Raw genomic sequence first — 21,065 nt, forward strand, 5'->3', positions numbered from 1 at the left:
AATTAGAGTATAGCGTGGTGCTTGAAAATATGCTTTGGTTGCAGGGGGTGGTAGTACTAGAGTTTAAACTCAGGCACTCTTACCACTTGAGCCACACCCCAACCCTTTCTGCTCTGGTTACTATGCAGGTGGCCTGGACTGCCATCCTCCTTAAACGTCTCACAGTAGATGATGACAGGCTCACAGTGCCATACTCAGCTCTTGGTTGAAATGGGTTCTTGGGAATTTTTTGTTTTTTCTGGCCTGGAACCACAGTCTTCCCAATCTTAGCCTCCCAAGTAGCTAGGATTACAGGTGTGAACCACCAGCATCCAGCAAAAGTACGATTTTTAAGGATAAAAAATCATCAGGGCATCCATGCCACCTGGAAGAGGCACTGCTTCTTTTGCCGTTTTTTTTGGTTTTGTTTTTGGCAGCACTGGGGTTGAACTTGGTCTCACACTTGCTAGACAGGTGCACAGGCACTCTTACTGCTTGAGCCACTCCACCAGCCCTCTTTCCTTTTCTTTTAATAAAGTGTTGTTAATGTTTTGGAAAAAAAAAAAATCATTGAGAGTGCTAGGCCCAGTGGGACACACCTGTAATCTCAGCTGCTTGGAAGGCTGAGGTAGAAGGATCAAGAGTTAGAAGTCAACCTGGACTACATAATGAGATCATGTCTCAAAAAAAAGAAAAACAAAGGAAAAAGGTACAATAACAATCATTATAGCATTATGTCCATTTAAAAATTGGTTGGGCACCAGTGGCTCACGCCTGCAATCCTAAGCTACTCAGGAGGCAGAGATCAGGAGGATCATGGTTCCAAACTAGCCCTGATAAATAGTTCGAGAGACCCTATCTTGAAAAAGCCCATCATAAAAAAGGGCTGGTGGAGTGGCTCAGGGTGTAGGCCCTGAGTTCAAACCCCAGTACCACACACACAAAAAAAATTGATCACAATGTGTAAGTCCAGTAGTAAGGAAGTTTGTCCTTAATGACAAATATATCCAACAGTAAGGAAATGTTCTTTGACTACTTGTCATTAAAATGATCTTAAGAAACATCCTCAATGATATAATGTGAGACTTCTTACAGAAAAAAGTAAAAAAGTTGTATGAAAATTGTAGCCTCAATCATATTAAAATATTCCTGAAAGACCAGAAGGAAACTCACAAAAAAGTTAATGATAGTTGGTGGCAGTTAATGATAGTATTCAAAGCATACTATTAGGTTGAACTGCATGGCGTTGCCATTTTTGTAAGTCAGGTTCCTGTGGGTCAACTTGATGAATTGGTGAAATGGATTCAAGGCCAACTTGGATTCGAATCCCAGCTCCAGGACTATGCATCATTTTGTATGCTTCATCTTGCTTATGTGCTTGGAAAATTTTACTTAACCTCTCTCTGGGGCAGTTGCCTCATCTGTAAAATGAGCATAAAACTAGTCTCTATCTCAGGGTTGTGACAGAGTAAGTGGAATCATGCATGCCTACATCCAACCTGACACACTAGTCTCTGAAGAAATGGTGGCCATCATTGGCAGGGTTTTCTCCTTCGGTACCATATTTTCCAAATTCCCTATAATTATAGTTTAAGTTCTAAAACTAATAAACATAATTATTTAAAATTGACAAGGGGGGGTCATGCTCTATTCCTTGGGGATCTTGAGTCTATTCCTGGGAATGCGGTTGAAGGCTTTCTTCCAGCCCCTCCGCAGCTCAGCTCAGCTCAACTGGACAGTCAGTGGTCTGAGAACACGGCTGGATGTTTGTGCACTGAGGGACCATGGAAGCTTTATTTACAGAGGACATTCTGTCCCAGGGCCCCGGCTTCTCCCTCACCCCAGCAGCTGCGGTCTGAGCACACCAGAGAGACTGCCTCAACCCACCCTGCCCCTCAACTCCTGGGTCATGGTGCTCAGAGTCAGTTGGGGTGCAACAGCATCTGTCACAGATCTCTTCCCTATGGAGCAGCTTCTGATTTCTGAACACAGAAGCTGAGCTGATAACAGGAGTGGACTACAAAGTTTCTGTTTGGGGTGATGAAAATGTTTTGGAAATAGTGAAAACAAAGGATACAAACTTTCAGTTATGAGACAAACAAGTTCTAGGTATCTAAGGTACAGCATGATGGTGACCAGGGTGTTGACTGTGGTAGTCATTACACAATGTATATGTATATCAAATCACATTGTACACATTAAATATTTACATATAAGGAAGTAAGCATAAGGACTTTATGAAATAAACCAGGACTAAACAACGCCACAATGGGACACCCAGACTTCATCCCCTGTTCTGCTACTTATTTGACCACATGACATTGGGGAAGAGCTCTGAGGTCCACCCTTCTCTTCTACAAAGTGGCGTGATGCCTGTACCCTTGGAGGGGCATCGTGAAGCTCGTCTGTATGGGTGTGTGGAACTCTTCTGAGGAACACTGGGTGTCAATAACCACATTTTTCACCCTCCCCTCAACAAAGGACAGTACTATTTTTTTATCCCCTCTGAGATGTCTAGAATTCCACCTTAAGACTTTGATTCCTGTTGAAGTCTCCAAAAGTTAAGAAGGGAAGAGGGGAAGCCAAGGGGACCTTTCGGCCTCTAACTCCTTACTGGGAATGAGATGCTGTATTTTCTTTGGTTTTTGTTTTGTGGGACCTCTAGGGAGGGGACATAGTCAAAGCACCAGAAGAGAGCAGCTCCGAGAAGCCAAGGAGCACAGACTGCAAAGGATGGGGTTCCAAAGAACCACCTCCAGCATCACAACTTTGCCTGTTGATGTGCAGAAGAGAAATGCCCTTGGCTTGTCCCTTCTTTCCTCCTCCCCCTCCTTCTGTCTTCATACCTTAGGTTGCCTTTCCCATCTTCCTCCTGGGAGATTTATTTCTGTCCCCTTTTCATCGAAAAGCAGTGGAAATGAATCATCCCTGGACTTGTTTGGTAAACAGCTTCCTGCCCTCTGACCCCAGTTGGCTCTGTCACTGCTTCCTCTGTGGCTGCTCCTGAGCTACACCAATCCCTCCTCTCCCCCAAGACACTGGGTCAAGACCCCTTATGGCTGCTTGTTTTAGGAATGTTTCCCGCTCCCTCCTCCAAGCTTGGTGGTTTGACCTCCTCCACCCTGGGGATGATGGGAAATGACATTCGGCATTCCAGATGACAATCCCATGAGCTGACCAGAGAGGAGGCAAGGAAGCAAGATGACTACTGTGATTTGAGGACCTTATGTGCCATTTCAAAGACTGTTAGGTAGATCTCAAAATCCCAGACTCAGAGAAGTGAGTGAACCTGTCCAAGGACAAACGGGAAGTGATTAAGTCAACACCTAAATCCTGAATTTGTGGAACCCTGGATTCTACCCATTATATCATGCTGGGGTGTGTGTGTCTGTGTTGAATGCAGGTGTGGACAGATGAGCTGGAATGTCAGCTATTGGCCATCATACACGTGCATTACGCCATTTGTGTATGATAGATGGGTGTTTATCCACAGAGGCGACAAAGAACGTACAGAATGTATTATATAAGAAGCCCAGTGAGTCACTGACTATGATGTCAAGGAGACAGGAAGGGCACTAATGAAAGTGAGGTTCAAGACCCCTTAATCAGTTGGCACCAGCAGCTCGTGCCTGTAATCTAACTACTCAGGAGGCAGAGATCAGGAGGACTGCAGTTTAAGGCCAGCTCCAGGCAAATAATTTGTGAGTCCCTAACCCAAAAATACCCACCAGAAAACAGGGCTCAAAAATACCCACCAGAAAACAGGGCTGGCAGAGTGGTTCAAGCGGTAGAGTGTCTGCCTAGGAAGCATGAGATCCTGAGTTCATACCCCAGAATGAAGAAAAAAAAAAAAAAGTACCTAATTACTGCCCATATCATGGTGATGGAATTTCACAGTGTCCAGACTGGTTCACTTCCTGGTGAACATGGTCATGTAACTTATTTTTTGAACTTCTAAAAATGTGCAGGTGCTATTTCTAGGAGCTATGAGGGATACAGGAATAGAAATGCTGACGTCAAATGCTGGAGTGAAGGCACAGGTGTGTTTGGAGGCAGAGGATGGGATGGAGGTTGATGGAAAATATTGGGGCCAAAGGGAAGGGAGGGATGCTATGAAGAAGTTCTGAGAAGTCGGTGCTGGTGGCTGCCTCCTGTAATGTTAGCTACTCAGGAGGCAGAGATCAGGTAGATCATGCCAGCCCCAGGCAAATAGTTCGTGAGACCCTATCTCAAAAATACCCATGACAAAAAAGGGCTGGTGGAGTGGCTCAAGCAGTAAGAGTGCTTGCCTAGCAAGCGGGAGGGCCTAAGTTCAAACCCCAGTGCCGCCAAAAAAAAGTTCTAAGAAGACCAGAAGCTGGAGAGGTTGCCAGAGACTGGATACCAGAGGGAGGACTTTCTTAGGAGGTGGCATTAGCATTACAGCTATGTCTCTATACATGCAAGATCCTGTATCAGAAGAGCACTTTCCGTTTAAAATTTCCAAGGAGTCCTGAGATGCTGCAGACTACAGACCTCCCATCTCTCTCTCTCTCTCTCTCTCTCTCTCTCTCTCTCCCCTTTTCTCCCTTTCTTCTTCCCTCCCTCCCTTTCTCTGCCTGTCCCTTTCTCTCCCTCCCCCGCCTTTTGTGCATGAAGGGGCGGGGAAGGACTGGGGTTTGAACTGAAGGCTTCGAGCTTAGGAAAAATGAGCCTTTCCACTCGAGCCGGGTCTCCAGTCCGTTTTACGCTAGTAACTTTGGGGGTAGGGTCCCGTGAACTATTTGCCCAGGCTGGCCTCGAACTGCGATCCTCCTGATTCTAGCCTCCTTAATAGCTAGGACTACAGGCGTGAACTTCCAGCGCCTTGCTTGTTCATCTTTTTTACAGAGGTGGAAACTGAAGGTTGAACAGGTTGCTCGTGGTCTCGCAGCTAGCAAGTGGCAGGCCAGGATTTGAGGTCGCGCGTTCGGTCCCGCTCGGGTCGGCGGAGCTCGGATCGAGACTGGACCGGCCGAGGCGGGGCGGGGCGGGGCCGGAGGTCCAGGAGGGCGGGGCGGGAGGCACGGAGGGCTGGGTCCTTCACTGCTGGCTGTGGAGCGCACGGCCGTGGGTGGCCGCTGGCCGGGAGGCTGCGGGGTTGAGCCCCGCTGACCCGCCGGGCCGGCCATGGGTGATCGCGAGCGCAACAAGAAGCGGCTGCTGGAGCTGCTGCAGGCGGCAGACACCGGCAACGCGCACTGCGCCGACTGCGGGGCGGCGGGTAAGGGTGCGGGGTGCGGGGCGCGGGGCAGGTGCATCCCAGGACCCACCCCGACCCGACCCGCCTGCCCGTCGCCTAGAGCGCACGGGGTCCTACTCCCCACCCCCCACTCCCCGTAGGACCCACACATGCCCCTCGCTTCGCCCTGCGCCTGGATCCTCACCCACCCAGACCCGGGACCCCGCTCCCCATTCTGGTGCGGGACCCCGACGTCCCGCTCGCTTTTCCTACCAGTCCGCCACCACCCAGGACCCCGCTCCCTGTGTCGTCCCTCTGACCTGGGTGCAACCCACGCCCCAGGAGACCCCGGACCCCCGTCCCCGGCCTCCTGCCCCTCCTGTGCCCGCCGTCCCGCGCCCCGACGTCCCCCAGACTCCCTGCCCACCCCCCCCACCCCTCTCCACCGAGCAGACCTCCCTCCTGCGGCTCCCTGAGCAGGACCCTTCCTCGCGCTCCTCTCGGTTCCCCCTCAGTTCCGTCGCTTCCACGTCGAGCCTGCCTCACCCTCTTGCCCCCAAGCCCCGCGTCGTCCCAAGGTCTTCACCCTGGCGCCACCGTGCCATAGCGGGTGGATTGACCAGAGGTTGCATGCCCGCAACTTAGTTGGTCTGAAGTGGGGAGACCGAGAAAAAAAGGAGTCCCCAGCGTGGGCAGAGTTGGCCACCGCCCCCGAATCAGACCTTCCCTGCCCTGCCCTGCCTATCCCAGCACCCCTCCCCCAGCCCAGCCCCGGTCTCCTGGCCCCACTGTGCTGAGCTCCGCTCCTGTCCTCTCTCCCGCCCACCCTGCAGGTCCCGACTGGGCCTCCTACAAGCTGGGGATCTTCATTTGTCTCCACTGCTCCGGCGTCCACCGCAACTTCCCGGACATCAGCAAAGTGAAATCCGTGAGACTTGACTTCTGGGACGACAGTGTTGTAGAGGTAGAAAGGCGCACCCGCGTGGAGAGCTTGCAACGAAAATGTTGGGAGGTGCTCCCATTCTGCAGAGGGGTCGTGAGGAAGGAGAGGAAACTCAGTCTAATAGATGGTGGTTTCGAGGCCCTGCGTTCAAATCCTGGCTGGTCTCTTGCCCACAAGCTGTGAGACCCTAGGCTATTTACTGAATTCTAACTGTGGACCCTCAATTTCCACTACTGTATTATGGACATGCACCACCCTCTATGGGATGCATAAGGATTAAATGCAGGCTCAGCCCAGGCACAAAGTAAGCAGTGAGTTAACAGTCTGTCATCCTTAGTGGCTGTCCTGGACTGAGGGAAGAGAAACATTCGGACTCATAGTCTTTGGCCCTCCACCCCTTCCCCAGCCAGGAAGTGGGCTACTTTCTCTTCCACTGTGGGCATGGAAGAATCCTCAACCTGGATGGTGAGACCATTTTGGTCAGAAACTCTTCAGAGAGCAGGCAGTTGTACACTGTGCTGGTGGACTGAAGAGTTCAAGATTGGGGAAGTAAATGACAACACTGAGCACCCACCCTGAACCAGGAACAGTGCTAGACACCACTGGGCTGCATATTTTACTTATTCAGTCAACAGTAGGTCCTATAAACCCACCATGTGGTGGGCACTGGGAGAGGAGAGTGGTAAGACACACTTGCTGCCCATGCAGGGCTTACATTCTAGTTCAAGAGAAGGTCAGGCAGTCAGTCAACCAGCCCACACACCTGAAGGACTGTTACTTTGTGCCTCGTGAAACCCACCCTTCCTTATTTTTGTAGATGAGATCCTAAGGGTCAGAATTTGGACCCTGCTCTGTTGAGTGCATGTCCCGTGATACTGCCCAGTCCCTCACCCACCCCCCACCGCCCCTACCAGGAGAAGGGTATGGTTCACTCTGCCCAAGGGAGGAGGATTGCAAACTTGGTGTTTCTTCCCACTCCTGCCCTCACCCTGGATATGCCACGGCCAGGTGGGACATCCCCACATCCCTGGGCACATCAGCCTCTGGGTCTCAGGTTCCAAAGGGCCCCACTGGTCATTCTGACCTATGGGGCCTGCAGTCACCTCATCCTCTAGCCACCTCAGTGTTATGCAGACTTTCAGAGCTGCTGGAGTCCTGGCCACCTGTGGAGGGAGTGGCAGAGAGAACATGAGCTTTGTAGTCACACAGAGCTGGGTTCGAATCCTAATTTTCCACTCGCTTGCTGTGTTACCTTAGGCAAACCCCTCCGAGCCTCATTTTCTTCATCTTTAAAGTGGGGATGGTAGTATCAGATGTTTGAGGGGATCCAGCAAGCTACTGTAGGAGAACTGTAACATGCTGTTCCTACCTGAGGATGGTTGTTACTACCCCTCATCGTTCCAAGCTAGGGCTTCCCAACAGTGTGATGACCAAAGTGGATGGGATGCCTCCTTCTTGGAGGCAGTTTCTCCTGACCCAGCCTTTGAGTCAGTGAGACCCGTGGCCTTCTGGGTAGATCATAGTTTCATTTCACATTTTTTTCAAGTTCTAATATTACCCCAAGTTGCTGTTGTCTTGCAGTTTATGACCAACAACGGGAACCTCCGTGTGAAGGCCAAGTTCGAAGCCAGAGTCCCAGCTTTCTACTACATCCCCCAGGCAAATGACTGCCTGTGAGTAGGGGTCTTCCTGGTCTCCTCCCCACCCCGCCCCATCCCTGGTGCCTTTGACTGTGGTGGGCTTTTCTGTGGGCCAGGTCAGCAGGTAGATCCAGGAATGCTTTTGGAACAGTTATGGAGAATACAGAAAAATTCTGGGTTGAGCCTCTCTCTACCTCTGCTGCTTCCCCTCTCTGAATCTCAGTTTCCATAGCTGAGAAATGTTTTTTTTCTCTATGATTTGTGTCCTGTCTCTGATGTGCTCAGAGCCTGGAGAGGGGAGAAATGCTGGTATTTCAGTAGGACAGACGTGGTTCTGCTATTTCCTATTGACTGTTATATCTAGGGCTGCCTCATCCAAGGTCAGGTTGGCTCTGAGAGACTCCCTGAGCTGCAGATCTTAGCACTAACCGTATGAATGATAATTGCCGGTCACAGGCTTATGTGCTAACTCTCAACAACCTCTTTAGTACTGCTGTCTCTCTGTGAACTAGATGAAGAACCTGGGGTGTACAGAGGCAGAACTCTGTGTCTACCCCATCTGATAGCAGGGTCCTTGGTGACTGTTTCATGGCGTTAACAGAATCCAATGTAGCAGGAAGCTGTGAAGCAGCCAGAGGGTGAGGGGGTCCATGTGACAGTGGTACCTGGTAATCCTGGAACTGTGCAGGACTAGCTGCCTGAGCCGGGCCTCCTTCTCAGAGACTTGGCCTCCCCCAGGGCTGCTAGACAGCACCTGTGTGACTGGGGAGGAGTCCATCTAGGCAGACCCAACTAGATGGGGACGTGGCTGGCAAGAAAAGAACAAGCTGCAGGCTGGAGAAGTGTTTCAAGAGATAGAGCACCAACCTAGCAAGCATGAGGCCCAGAGTTTAAACCCCAGTGCTGGAAAAAAAAAAAAAAAAAAAAAGAACAAGTTGCATTTCATCTACCCTGGCCTCGGCAGGTGCTTTGAGCAGTCCACAAACTATACAACAGGATCTGATGGTCCTATAATTTCCCAGGACTTACACAACCCGAGGGATACTGATACAGAGTGCAGTGGGGGGAAGCACAGCTTGGCACGCAGAAGACCTTAGTTTTGTTTCCTAACACTACCACTCCCCAGCTGTGAGAGGAGCACAAGTTACCAAACTTCTGATTGTCAGCATCGTCATCTCAGACATGCAGACTGTGACGCCAGCCTCATAGCATGGTTGTAGAGATCAGATGAAGTGATTTATATAAAACTTCCCACACACCACTTGGCACACCAGGTTTTTGTTTGTTTGTTTGTTGTTTTTTGGTGGTACTGGGGCTTGAACTTAGGGTCTGGTCTACACCTTGAACCTCTCCACCAGCCCTTTTTTGTGATGGGTTTTTGTGAACTCTTTTTCCAGGATGTCTTTGAACTGCGATTCTCCTGAGCTCTGCCTCCTGAGTAGCTAGGATTACAGCCACTGGCACCTGGCTCACTGGTGGTGTTTGTTTGTGTGATACTGAGGTTTGAACTTGATTTGTGCTTGCTAGGCAGGCGCACTACCACTCGAGCCAGGGCTCCAACCTTTCGCTCTAGTTGTTTTGGAGAAGCGTCTTGCTTTTTTGCCAAAGCTGGTCTGGATCATGACCCTCTATTTTAAACTTCCCATCATCACTAGGGTGACAGGTGCATGCCACTGTGCCTGGCTTTGTTCTGTTGAGATGGGGTCTTGCAAACTGTTTGCCCAGACTGGTCAGGAGCTGGGGTCCTTCCAGTCTCATCCTCACTCATAGCTGGCTGCTGTTAGTCCAGATGGGTCTTAAGAACCATTTGTCAGGGCGGGCCTCAACTGGTGATTCTCCCAATCTCGGCTTCCCAAGTACTGAGGTTTGAGGCATCAGTCATGGGCATCTGGCAGGTAGGTCTCACACTTTTGCCTGGACCACGAGCCTCCTGATCTCCACCTCCCACATAGCTGGGATCACAGACGTGCACCTCCGTGCCCAGACCCTCCACGCACACTAGCTTTTCTCAGTGTCAGCTTTAGAATGCTGCCCGGTCCCCAGCCCAGCTGAGGGACATATTGGACTCTACTTGAGACACTGCTGCCACTTTGCTCTATGCACGTGCAAGCACCTCCTGTATGCGGTTTTCTGCCAACATCACACAGACGTTACTTGCCATGACTCCAACAGCCCTACATTCTGACCCCCTTTAGCTGAGTACCCATGGCTGCTTCTCTCCAGTTCTAAAATCCCAGTAAGTTCCCCACTCCAGGACCAAGATTGGTGCCCTTGATCTCCAATCCCTCTCCCAGCTCTGATTCTGTGGCCCAGGAGTCCCATCCTCATGTGGGACTGGTGGCTGTCCTCAGTGTCCTAGGAATGAGGGCTGTACATTAGGAAATAACTTTTATTTTGAGGTACTGGAGACAGAACCCAGAGTCTCATGCATGGCAAGCAAGTGCTGTATTACTGGGCTGTGTCCCCAGTCCAGGAAGGACCCTTGATTGTAAGTAACAGAAACCCAATTTAAGTTGGCTCAGGCAAAAGAGAATTCTGTGGGTTTTGGGGATCAGACCACAGGAAGGACAGAGGTGAAGCTACCCTCAGGAAGAACCAAGCCAGGGCTCAAACATGATCAGGTGTCTCACATCTGGCTCTCTTTCCTGCATCTTTCTCTCAGCCAGACTTTCCTGCCAGCCACTAGCAATAAGGTCATGTTCAGGTGCCAGTCTACACAGCCCAGTGTGGCCCCAGAGAGGGATTCCAGTTAATCTCTCTTTCAGTTTTGCTCCTTTTGTCCTCACAGCCCAGGGCAGCCCGGAGCTGTGAATGACCAGTTTGAGTCAGGTGACCAGCTCTAGGTCACTCCTGTTCAGGAGGTAAGGTCAGGTAAACCTTGAAACATGTGCCTGACAATGGTAAAAGGGAACCAAACAATTAACATAGGTCCACTCTTGGATGTGTGGGTTTTCTGCAGGGGTCATGGATAGTAACATTTGACTGAGATAGCATTAAACACCTACACAGTGTCAGGTTTTTATGTACATTTAAACCTCTCAACAACCTTGTAGGGGAAGGTATGCTATTACTGGCATAGTACCAAACTTCAGAGGAGTTGGGTAAAGTTACTTGTTCTTGGTCACACAGTAGACCATAGGTAGAGTGAGACCAGATAGATCCCAGGTGGTCAGGCCCCAAGATCACTGCTCGTCCAGTATCATAGGCCTAGAGTTCATGAACGGGCCCAGGAGCCCTCAGGCTTTCCTAATTCAAGGTCATGGGCATGCAGTGAGTGGCGGCAGGGGAGATGTCCAGGGGAGCTGGTACCTTTCCTTATTGACCTGGAGGACTACCACTGGGGTTAGAACAGTCCAGCGGCTCTCAGACAGAGAGAAAAAACCATGGTGAGAAAAATTCCTTCCCTGGAGATATTCAGTAATGTCTGAAGACATTCTGGGTGTCGCATCTACTACTACTGGCATCTGGTAGGTAGAGGCTAGAAATATTGTCACACCTTCTACAAAGCACAGGACTGCACCACAACACTGTTGCACTGCAGGGCAACAGGCCTGAGGCTGAGAAACCCTAGGTAGCCCAGCAGGCAGCAAGGCGGCTGCTGTGTTGTTCCCACCCTCTGCTGCAGAGTCTTGCAAGGTCACTATGGGAAGAATCTTTAGCAGACAGTTAACCAAAATGTCTCTCTTTCTAGGGTCTTAAAGGAACAATGGATTCGAGCTAAGTATGAGCGACAGGAGTTTATGGCTGAAGGGAAAACCGTCTCACTCCCAGGTAAAGTTATTTTCTTGTCTTTTGAGGTCTGTGTTCTAATGAGCTCTCTAGAACAAAGTACGTGCAGCAAGGAGCAAGACCTGCCCTGGCTCTGCCTATGGAAGCCAAGTTGTGAGCTCCCCTGCCTGGAAGCAGCAAGCACTTGAGCAGGTGATGCTTTGTGGTCCCAGCAGCAGAGAAACACGTGGGTCTTGATCTTGCAGGGTCACAGCAGTGCAGAGTCCTAGTATGAAGTGCAGGAAGACTCCCCACCGGGCAGACCATTAGAACAGCAGCCCTGCTCTCAGTTAATGGAACTCCTGGTGCAGCTTTAGGCTTGGCGAGGAGCGTAGGCTGGATATCTGCCTCCCTTTCCCTGCCCCTCCCTGGTGCAGGGCACAGCCTCATCGGCAGCCCCAGATCAATGGCAATTTTCACTCAGGCAGTTTTGACCTGAGTTCAACCTGACACTAACTGAGAGAGTTAACAAAGTTATTCTTGGAAGCCAGACACCAGTGGCTTACACCTTTAATCTTAGCTACTCAGGAGGCAGAGATCAGGAGGATCTTGGTTTGAGGCCAGCCTGGGCAAATAGTTTGCAAGACCCTATCTCGAAAATAACCATCACAAAAGAGGGTTGGTGGAGTGGCTCAAAATCCCAGTACTGCCTAAAACAACAACAGTCCTTGGAGGTCCAAAGGCAGTCAATGCTCAACTCTTAGCTACTAGGAGTGCAAATAAATCTTTTTAAAAATTTTTATTTAGTAGCATATAATAGTTGAACAGGGGGAGACATTGAAACATTTACATATGTGCTTATAATATGTCTTAACTAGGTTCACACCTCCATCGTTCTCTTCCCCCTCCCCCTTCTTAGAAGAATTTGTATTTTAATACGTGGATACAAAGTACAACTCCATATTCAATATTCACCCTCCTTCACCCTCTCTGTTTACCTTCCCCTCTCCCATTGATGCCCAGTCCCCAGACAGAATCTGTTTTACCTCCTTGACCTTCTTTTTTTGGCAGCACTGGGGTTTGAACTCAGGGCCACATACTTGCTAGGCAGGCACTCTTTACCACTTAAGCCACTCCTCCAGCCTTCTTTTATGATGGTTTTTCGAGAGAAGGTCTTGTGAACTATTTGCCTGGTGCTGACTTCCAAACCTCCTGATCTCTGCCTCCTGAGTAGCTAGGATTACAGACATGAGCCACTGGCATCCAGCCTTTTTTTGCTTTTTTTTTTTTGGTGGACCTGGGGTTTGAACTCATGGCTTCATGCTTGCAAAGCAGGCACTCTACCACTTGAACCACGCCTCCAGTCCAAGTCCTTCATTTTTTTAATGTGTATATTGATTGTTCGAGGGGATTTCATCTTGGTATTTTACCCAGGTATCTATCGTACTTTAATCAGGTTACCCCCTCTATTACTTTTTGTCTGTCACCCTGCTCTCCTATTATTCATCAACTTACATGAATTTTCTTATACCTTCTTTATACCCAGATGTATTGTAGTGCAGTATTAGTCACTGTCATTCTCTTTTCTTCTCCTGCCTTCCCATAGTTCCCTCAGACAGACCACGAATACAATCGTGTTTCCCCATGATTGCAGTCATGTTCCCTCTCTCTCTCTTTCTCTACACACACACACACACACACACACACACACACACACACACACGTGTATAGAAGACCATGTATGTATTTATGTATGCATTTGTCTTATAGATCTAGTTTCCACATATGAGGGAAAACATGTGGCCTTTGTCCTGCAAATTACTCTTCAAACCAGTAGATGCATCAAGGTCACTTATTATTCCCAAAGTTTTAGTAGGGTAATGTCTGTATGAAGTTAGGTAGAACCAGGTCTCCTTCAGAATCAGTTTCTCAGGAGTTAGCCTTCCTTGTTTTGTTTTTTGTCAGTAGTGGGAATTGAACTTGGGGCCTTGTACTTGCTAGCCCAGGGCTCTACCCCTACTCCTTTTCCTTTGTTTTTCAGATAGGGTCTCATGTTTTTGCCCAGACTGGCCTCAGACTGCAATCCTCCTACCTCTGCCTCACAGAGGATCACAGGGATCACAGGCAGGCACTACCATACCCAGCTTGTTCTTTGAGATTCTTGCTAACTTTTTACTTGGCTGGCCTTGAACATCAATCCTATATCTGCCTCCCAAGTAGCTGGGATTACAGTTATGAACCACCATGCCCAGTCCCGTCCCCACCCCCCCACCAGGATTTAGACAGCCTGATCCCGTGGAGAGCCAAGGAGGAAATTTTGCCCAGTGGGTGAAATCCAACTAAGTAAGGCATCACAGAGTTGGCCCCAGACAGGACCTTTGTGTTCTGCAGCTGAAATTGTTTGGAGGTATTTGGGCAACAGATGAAGGGCTCTTTCTACCCCTGAAGCCCTGAGAGGTTCATTGGCTGCTTATTCATCTTGAGGTCATGGATGTCCATTCCTCTTTGTCCTTGGTGGTTAAGGTAACCGGGAAGGATTCCTGTGGAAGCGAGGAAGGGACAACGCACAGTTCCTGAGAAGAAGGTTTGTCCTTCTGACAAGAGAAGGCCTCCTGAAGTACTACACCAAGGAAGAGGTAAGAGGCCAGACTTGAGAGTTTCCTTCCAGAGCGCTTGTTCACTAAGGCTTCACTAAAGAGTACATGGAGGGTGTGGTGCCTTGTCTAGTAGAGAGTTTCAACCACTGAGAGAACAACATTCTTCTCCTTTTTCCTGGATCTACCATCAACCTAGTCCTCTGAAAACTGTACTCTGGTCACTTTGAATCAACTTAGACTGGTCCATGTTTGTTTTTTTTGAAGGGGTGGAACTGGGGTTTGAACTCAGGGCTTCACATTTGCATAGCATGTGTTCTGCTGCTTGAGCCACTCCACCAGTCCCTTTTGCTTTGGTTATTTTAGAGATGGGGTCTTGCAAACTGTTTGTCCAGACTGGCCCCAAACCTTGATCCTCCTAATCTCAGCCTCCCAACTAGTTTGAATTACATACATGAGCCAATTATGGTGCCCAGTTTGTTTTGGGATTTCTTTCTTTCTTTTTGGCAGTATTGGGATTTGAACCCAGGGCCTCACAATTTCTTCAGCCATTCTGCCAGTCCTTTGTGTGTGTGTGTGTTGGGTGTTTCTACATAGGGTCTCTTGAACTTTTTGTCCAGGCTGGCCCCAAACTGTAATCCTCCTGATCTCTGCCTCCCAAGTAGCTAGGATTACAGGTGTGAGCCACCAGCACCCAGCTCATTTTGTTTTTTGAGATACAGTCTCACTGTGTTGCCCAAGCTGGTCTTATACTCAAGCGTTCAAGCAATCCTCCTGCTTGAACTTCCTGAGTAACTGGGAGTGACAGGAGTGCGCCACGGTACCCAGCCCCAGTACCCGGGCCTTGCTCATGCTAAGCGCGTAATGTATTTTTGTCCTGTAAACCTAGAAGGATGAACTTGCTATCTGCTGAGAGCAGACTTAGCCCCTTAAGGGAGTGGTCAAGGGTCCTTTTCAGTTTGAGATGCTAATTGTCATCCAAGTGGAGACATGGAGAAGGCGGCTGCACAGTGTTGGAGGCTGGAGAGTTTGGAGCTAATGTCCTTAGCATGTGGACTGGCTAAACCACGGGAATGTGTGGAGTTGCCTAAGTAGGGAAAAGTTGTTTGGGCACAGAGCATCTGGTTATTTGTGGCTGAATCACACACTACCCTAAAACCTTACGGCTTCAAACATCAACCTCCTGTTCTTCCCAATTCTGTGGATCAGGAATGAACAGGCCTTGGCAGCTCCAGTGAATACCATGTGGTGTCAGCTGGGTCATCACCTTGTGCATGGAGCTGGGCTAGAGGAGCAAGGAAGCTTGCACTCACATGTCGCAGAGAACCTAGCGTGCCCCGCCCCCGCTGCTGTCAGTCAGGAGTCTAATACTTGCTTCGTTTTTGTTGTTTTTTTCTTATGGTCCTATGGTTCGAATCCAGGGCCTTGTGCATTCAAGGCAAGCGCTCTGAGCTGCATACTCAGCCCAGCATGGTGGCTGGCTTCCTTCAAGCCAAAGAGGAGGCCAGGAACTGCACTGTACTGGTCAAAGCAAGTCATGCAGTGAGCCTAGGTTGAAGGGGAGGGGACATAGAGTCCACTTTTGTATGGATAGAGTGTCAGGTGCCTACAGGGAGGGAAGGAATTGGTGAGGAGTATCTTGGAAGACCAGTTACCACATTGAGCCCTAGAGGACAGAAAAATGAAAAGTTGTCAGCAAGGAGAATGTGAAGGAGTGGCCAACAAAATTAGAGGAGGACTAGCTCTGAGCACGTTAGCCTTCACCTGAGTGTATTTCCCATATGAAGAAATTGTAACTTATTTACCTGTCGCTTCCTAGACAGACCAAAGCAGTGCTACAAGGGCTGTCTAGTGTGGCCGTGCCCTAGAACCAAGTCTTCTGGGAAGAAGAGTGTTAACACTCCAAGTGAAGGTGGAGATATCTTCTCTGTCTTCAACTTAAAGGACTGGAACTGTTGATTTTTCAACATTTTTATTGAAATAGCACAGAAGGCTGGAAGAAAAAGTGCTACTGTGGTGAGAAAGAGCCCTAAGCCCCAGCTGCTGCTGCAAAATGGCCTTTAGATGGAGTTTCATCTTTGGTTGGAAAAAAAGTTAATCTGTTTTTCAGTTCCAAGTCAGTTCAGCCTAGAATAGTCCAAAACTAGAGTGGGCTCCCTATGTTCATTTTGTTTGTTTTTGTTTTGTAGTACTCGGGTTTGAACTCGGTCTCACACTTGCTAGGCAGATGCTCTACCACTTGAGCTACTCCACCAACCCTTTTTTGTGTAGGTATTTTTGAGGTAGGGGCTCACAAACTGCCCAGGCTGGCTTCGAACCACAATCCTCCTGATCTCTGCCTGCTGAGTAGCTAGGATTACAGGCATAAGCCACTGGCACCCAGCCAGCTCTTTTTGATTTAGTTATTTTTCAGATATGGTCTCACATTTTTGCACAGGCTGAACTGTACCACCATTTTCCTAGTACTCCTCCCTCATAGCTGGGATGACAGGTATGTGCCACCACAGTTTATTGGTTGAAATAGGGGTCTCACCAAATCCTCCCTCCCCCCCACCACTGGACTTAAACTGTGATCCTCTGGATCTTGTCTCCTGAGTAGCCTGGATTACAGTATGTTTTTTGTGGGTCTTTTTTTAGGGTTTTTTTTTTTTTTGTGGGACTGGGATTTGAATTTAGGGCTTCGCACTTGCAAAGCAGGCATTTTACCACTTGAGCCACACCTCTAGTCTATTTTGCTCTGGTTAGTTTGGAGATAGGGTCTCTTGAACTTTTTGCTTGGGCCGGCCTCAAACTCCATCCTCCAGATAGCCTCTCAAATAGCCTCCCAAGTAGGTAGGATTGCAGGTGTGAGGCACTGGCACCTGACTTGTTTTGTGTTTTTGAGACAGGGTCTTGCTATGTATTCCAGCCTGGCCTGGGACTCCTGAGTGCTAGGATTAGAGACTGGAATTACAGGTATGAAGCACCGTACCCAGCTTGATCATATATTTCCCAGAATGGAAATTTCTTTTCAATCATAGAGGTAACTCATTTATGTGTAAAAATTTGAGTAATACAAAAAAGTGAACTGGATGAGGTGTAGTGGTGCATGTCTGTAATCCCTGTACTCAGGAGGCTGACACAGGAAAATCATGAGTTTGAGGTCAGTCTAGGCTACATAGCAAGATCCTGTCACAAACAAACATAAGCTGGGTATGGTAAAACAGTCCTGTAGCCCCAGCTACTCAGGAGGCTGAGGCAGGAGAATCTCTCGAGCCCAGGAAGGCCTGGGGCATGTGGTTCAAGCAGTAGAGTGCTTGCCTAACAAGTACAAAGCTCTGAATTTAAACTCCAGTGCAGAAAAAAATAAACAGCCTGGGCATCGTAGCACAACCCCATATCATAACCAACACAAGCCAAATGCAGTGGCTTATATCTATAATCCTAGCTACTTGGAAGGCAGAGATTGGGAGGATCACAGTTTAAGGGCAGCCTGGGCAAAAAGTTTGCAAGACCCCATCTCAACCAATGAAAGTTGGGCATGGTGGTGAGCACTTACCATCCCAGCTGTGCAGGAAGTACAGTCCAGATGGGCCAGGGATTATACACTATTCAAGGCCCTATTCAAAAAGTACCTAAAGCAGGGGCGTGGCTCAAGTGGTAGAGCACCTGCCTAGCAAGTACAGGGCCCTGAGTTCAAACCCCAGTACTGCCAAAAAAAAAAGAGTAAGTGAAGCATAAAAAAGAAAACTCCAGATGCTATGTCAACGTAACAATGTAAATACCCAGAATATGTATTTTTTAAAATTACAACTCAAGAAGAAAAAGACAGTCTATTGGAAAAATAGGGAAAGGAAATGGACTGTCAGCTCCATTAAAGGAAACCAGCTTGCTGGATAAATATCAGAACTGCTGGTCCATCTCTCGGACAGTTAGGGACATGAAAATTAAAACTACAATGAGCTATACTCCATACCCTCCAGAATGTCTGTTGAAGGGCTGGTAGAGTAGCTCAAGTGGTAGAGCACCCGCCTAGCAAGTGTGAGGTCCAGAGTTCAAACCCCAGTTGCTGCAAAAAAAAAATTTATTCTAAGCCAAAATATCCTTATCCAAATGTTCTACATGAGTCCATTTATATATGAAATTTTTGAGTAGGCAAAGCTACCAGTAGAAGGCAGATAAATGGTTATCTGGGGTTGAAGTGGGGTAGGGATTGACTGCAAGAGAGTGAGGGAACTCTTCTGAGGTGATGGGAATGTTTTATATGTTGATTGTTGCAGTGACTGTATTGTGGAGAAATACATTTGTCAAAAAACAAACTTTTTTTTGTGGTATTGGGCGTTGGATTCAGAGCCTTGAGCTTGCTAGGCAGATGCTGTACCAATAGAGCCATTCTGCCAGCCCTCTATCCTTTATCTCCTTTTTTCTGTTTTTGTGGTACTGGGGGTTGAACCCAGGGCTGCAAGCTTGTTAGGTAGGCATTCTATCATTTGAGCCACTCCATCAGCCCTCAAACTGTTCTTAAAACAAGTACAGTATTGCTCATAAGTGGTACCTCAGTGAAGTTGACTAAGTGAAAATTAACAGTGAGATACAATTTCGTACCCATGATATTGGCAAAAGTTGTAAATCAGGCAATGTTGCGCATTAATGAGAACATGGGGACGGGTAACTCTTCTCTGTTGTTGGTGGGATTAAGTATTGGCACAACTGCTGTGGGGCCATTCAGTAGAATAAGTTGGCAAGTTCAAGTTGCACACAGCTGTGATCTAACAATAACTTCTCAAGTATACATTGTGACCTGCAGAGACCCTCACATATGCAGAAACATAAACTGACTGTAGCATTACTTATGATAACAAAAAATCAGAAATAATCTCAACAGCAAGCTGGGCATAGTGGTACACACCTGTAATCCCAACACTTGAAGGCTGAGGCAAGAGAATTGTGAGTTTAAACACGCGCACACACACACACACACACACATCAACAGGAAAGTGAATCAATAGCTTTTGATGTAGTCATCCACAAGAACAAACTCTAGGTTGAAGTATGTCAACATGGGTAGACCTCAAAAATATAATATTGAGTGACAAAGTTAAGATAGAGAATGATACATTTGGCATGACACCATTTATGTACATTAGAATCACATAAGAGGGTTGATGGTGTGGCCTAAGTGGCAGAGCACCTGGCTAGCAAGTGTGAAACCCTGAGTTCAAATTCCAGTGCCACAAAACAAAAAGCAAAAACATAAGAACTGAGCATGGTAGCATGTGCCTCTCATCTCAGCACTCAGGAGGCAGGAAGACCATGAGTTCCAGACCAGCCTGAGGTACATAGCAAGACTTGCCTCAAAAGAACAAGGGCTAGGGATGTGACTCAGTAATACAGCACTTACCTCGCGTGCACAGAGTCCTGGGTTTGATCCCCAGTACTGCAAACAAAAAACCTACATAAGACAATACTATGCATATGTATATATGTGTGCGCAAGTCTGAAGAGGGAACTAGAAGGATAAACATCAAATTTATGTCAGTGATTCCCCGTGGGAAACACAGCAGGAGATGGGATGAGGCAAGTCTCATTTTAAACAGATTGGCTTTATTAGTATTTTTTTTTTTTTTGCAGTGCTAGGGATTAAATTCAGAACCTTATACTCTGTGGGCTCTACCACTGAGCTACATTTCCAGCCCTAAATTTTTTGTCTGGTTTTGATTTTGATTTATTTTATTTTTGGTGGAACTGGGATTTGAACTCAGTGCTTTGCACTTGCAAAGCAGGTGCTCTCTGCTTGAGCCATGCCTCCAGTCCATTTTGCTCTGGTTATTTTGGAGATGGGATCTTGCTCAGGCTAGGTTTGAAACTTGATCCTCCCAATGTCAACCTCCCAAGTAGTTAGGATTACAGGTATGAGCCACTGGTGCCTGGCCACCCCCAGCCCAATTTTGTTTAATTTTAATTCAAACAGCCACACGTGGTTAGTGGCTCCCACAGGTCCAGGCTGCCAGAGTTGTTGGAGTCATCATGGTCTCCACCGGGAAAGAAGGAAAGCATTTCCTTTTCCCATCCCACACCTTCTTGGCATCAGCTCTGCTCCACTGTGTAACAGATCCCAGGACAGGAGCGCACGGCAGGGGATGGAGCACTGCAAGGCCCCCATGCCTGCTTATATCTGGTTATTTGTTTGGCTTCCATGGATGACTTACTTCAGAAAAAGGTCTATGGCTAAAAAAGTTTGAAAAGTTCAAGTCAAGGCCTTTCCAAACTCCCTTCCTGCTTAGAGACCAGTCCGATGAGGCAGGGGTAGGGGATGACAGAGTACGGGAAATCAGTAGAATATCTATTCCTTTTGATATTCAAGCAAGAATATTTAACGCCCAAAGTTACATATTGCTTCCTGGTTTGCATAAAGGGCTTGGTGAAGGTGAGAAGAAGTCATGCAGCTGGAAATGTCATCATACAGAGAATCCTTTCTCTCTTTCAGGGAAAAGGCCCCAAAGCTGTCATCAGCATCAAGGACTTGAATGCCACCTTCCAGACAGAAAAAATCGGGCATCCACATGGGCTGCAGGTCACCTACAGAAGAGAGGGGCGCACCCGGAACCTATTTGTGTATCACGAAAGTGGGAAGGTAAGATGCAGTGCCCAGCTTGGCATCCGAGACTCAGCAGGCCAGCTCACTACTTCCATTGCACACTTCATGACGCACTCAGCTGCCTCTTGACCCTTGCTACTGCTGACTACTTTCACTTCCCAGTCTGGGACAGATGGATGAGGAAGGCAGAGTGAGATGTGGGAGGAGAACCCAGCAGGTGCCATGGACATATCTGGACAGTGCATGGTCATCAGTGGGAGTCCAGTTACCAGCAGGAACAATGACCAGGAACGGCAAATGCAGGGAGAGCCAGAGATCCTGAATTTGGATTAGGCTAGGGCCTTGGTTCTCTGTGTACCACCCTGGACCAACAGCATCAGCATAAATCTCGTGGGCCCTTGTCAGAACTAGAGTCTCAGGCCAC

The 21,065-nt window shown here is 48.3% G+C and overlaps 1 protein-coding gene across 11 annotated transcripts in view; it reads left to right on the forward strand.

Annotated features, from left to right (window-relative positions):
* Window positions 1–21,065, forward strand: part of LOC141413789 (arf-GAP with dual PH domain-containing protein 2) — a 43,929-nt gene that overhangs the window by 8,272 nt on the left and 14,592 nt on the right. For 5 of the 11 annotated variants that reach the window (XM_074046390.1, XM_074046394.1, XM_074046391.1 and 2 more), the window contains exons 1-6: window positions 5,035–5,221; window positions 6,013–6,143; window positions 7,704–7,795; window positions 11,454–11,533; window positions 13,994–14,106; window positions 20,531–20,677. In XM_074046390.1, the coding sequence (XP_073902491.1) occupies window positions 5,128–5,221; window positions 6,013–6,143; window positions 7,704–7,795; window positions 11,454–11,533; window positions 13,994–14,106; window positions 20,531–20,677 (657 nt within the window). In that variant the 5' untranslated portion in view covers window positions 5,035–5,127. The other 6 variants (XM_074046396.1, XM_074046395.1, XM_074046400.1 and 3 more) reach the window with 5 other exon arrangements.

The sequence above is a fragment of the Castor canadensis genome, chromosome 11, assembly GCF_047511655.1.
Source record: "Castor canadensis chromosome 11, mCasCan1.hap1v2, whole genome shotgun sequence".
NCBI classification, from domain to species: Eukaryota; Metazoa; Chordata; class Mammalia; order Rodentia; family Castoridae; genus Castor; species Castor canadensis.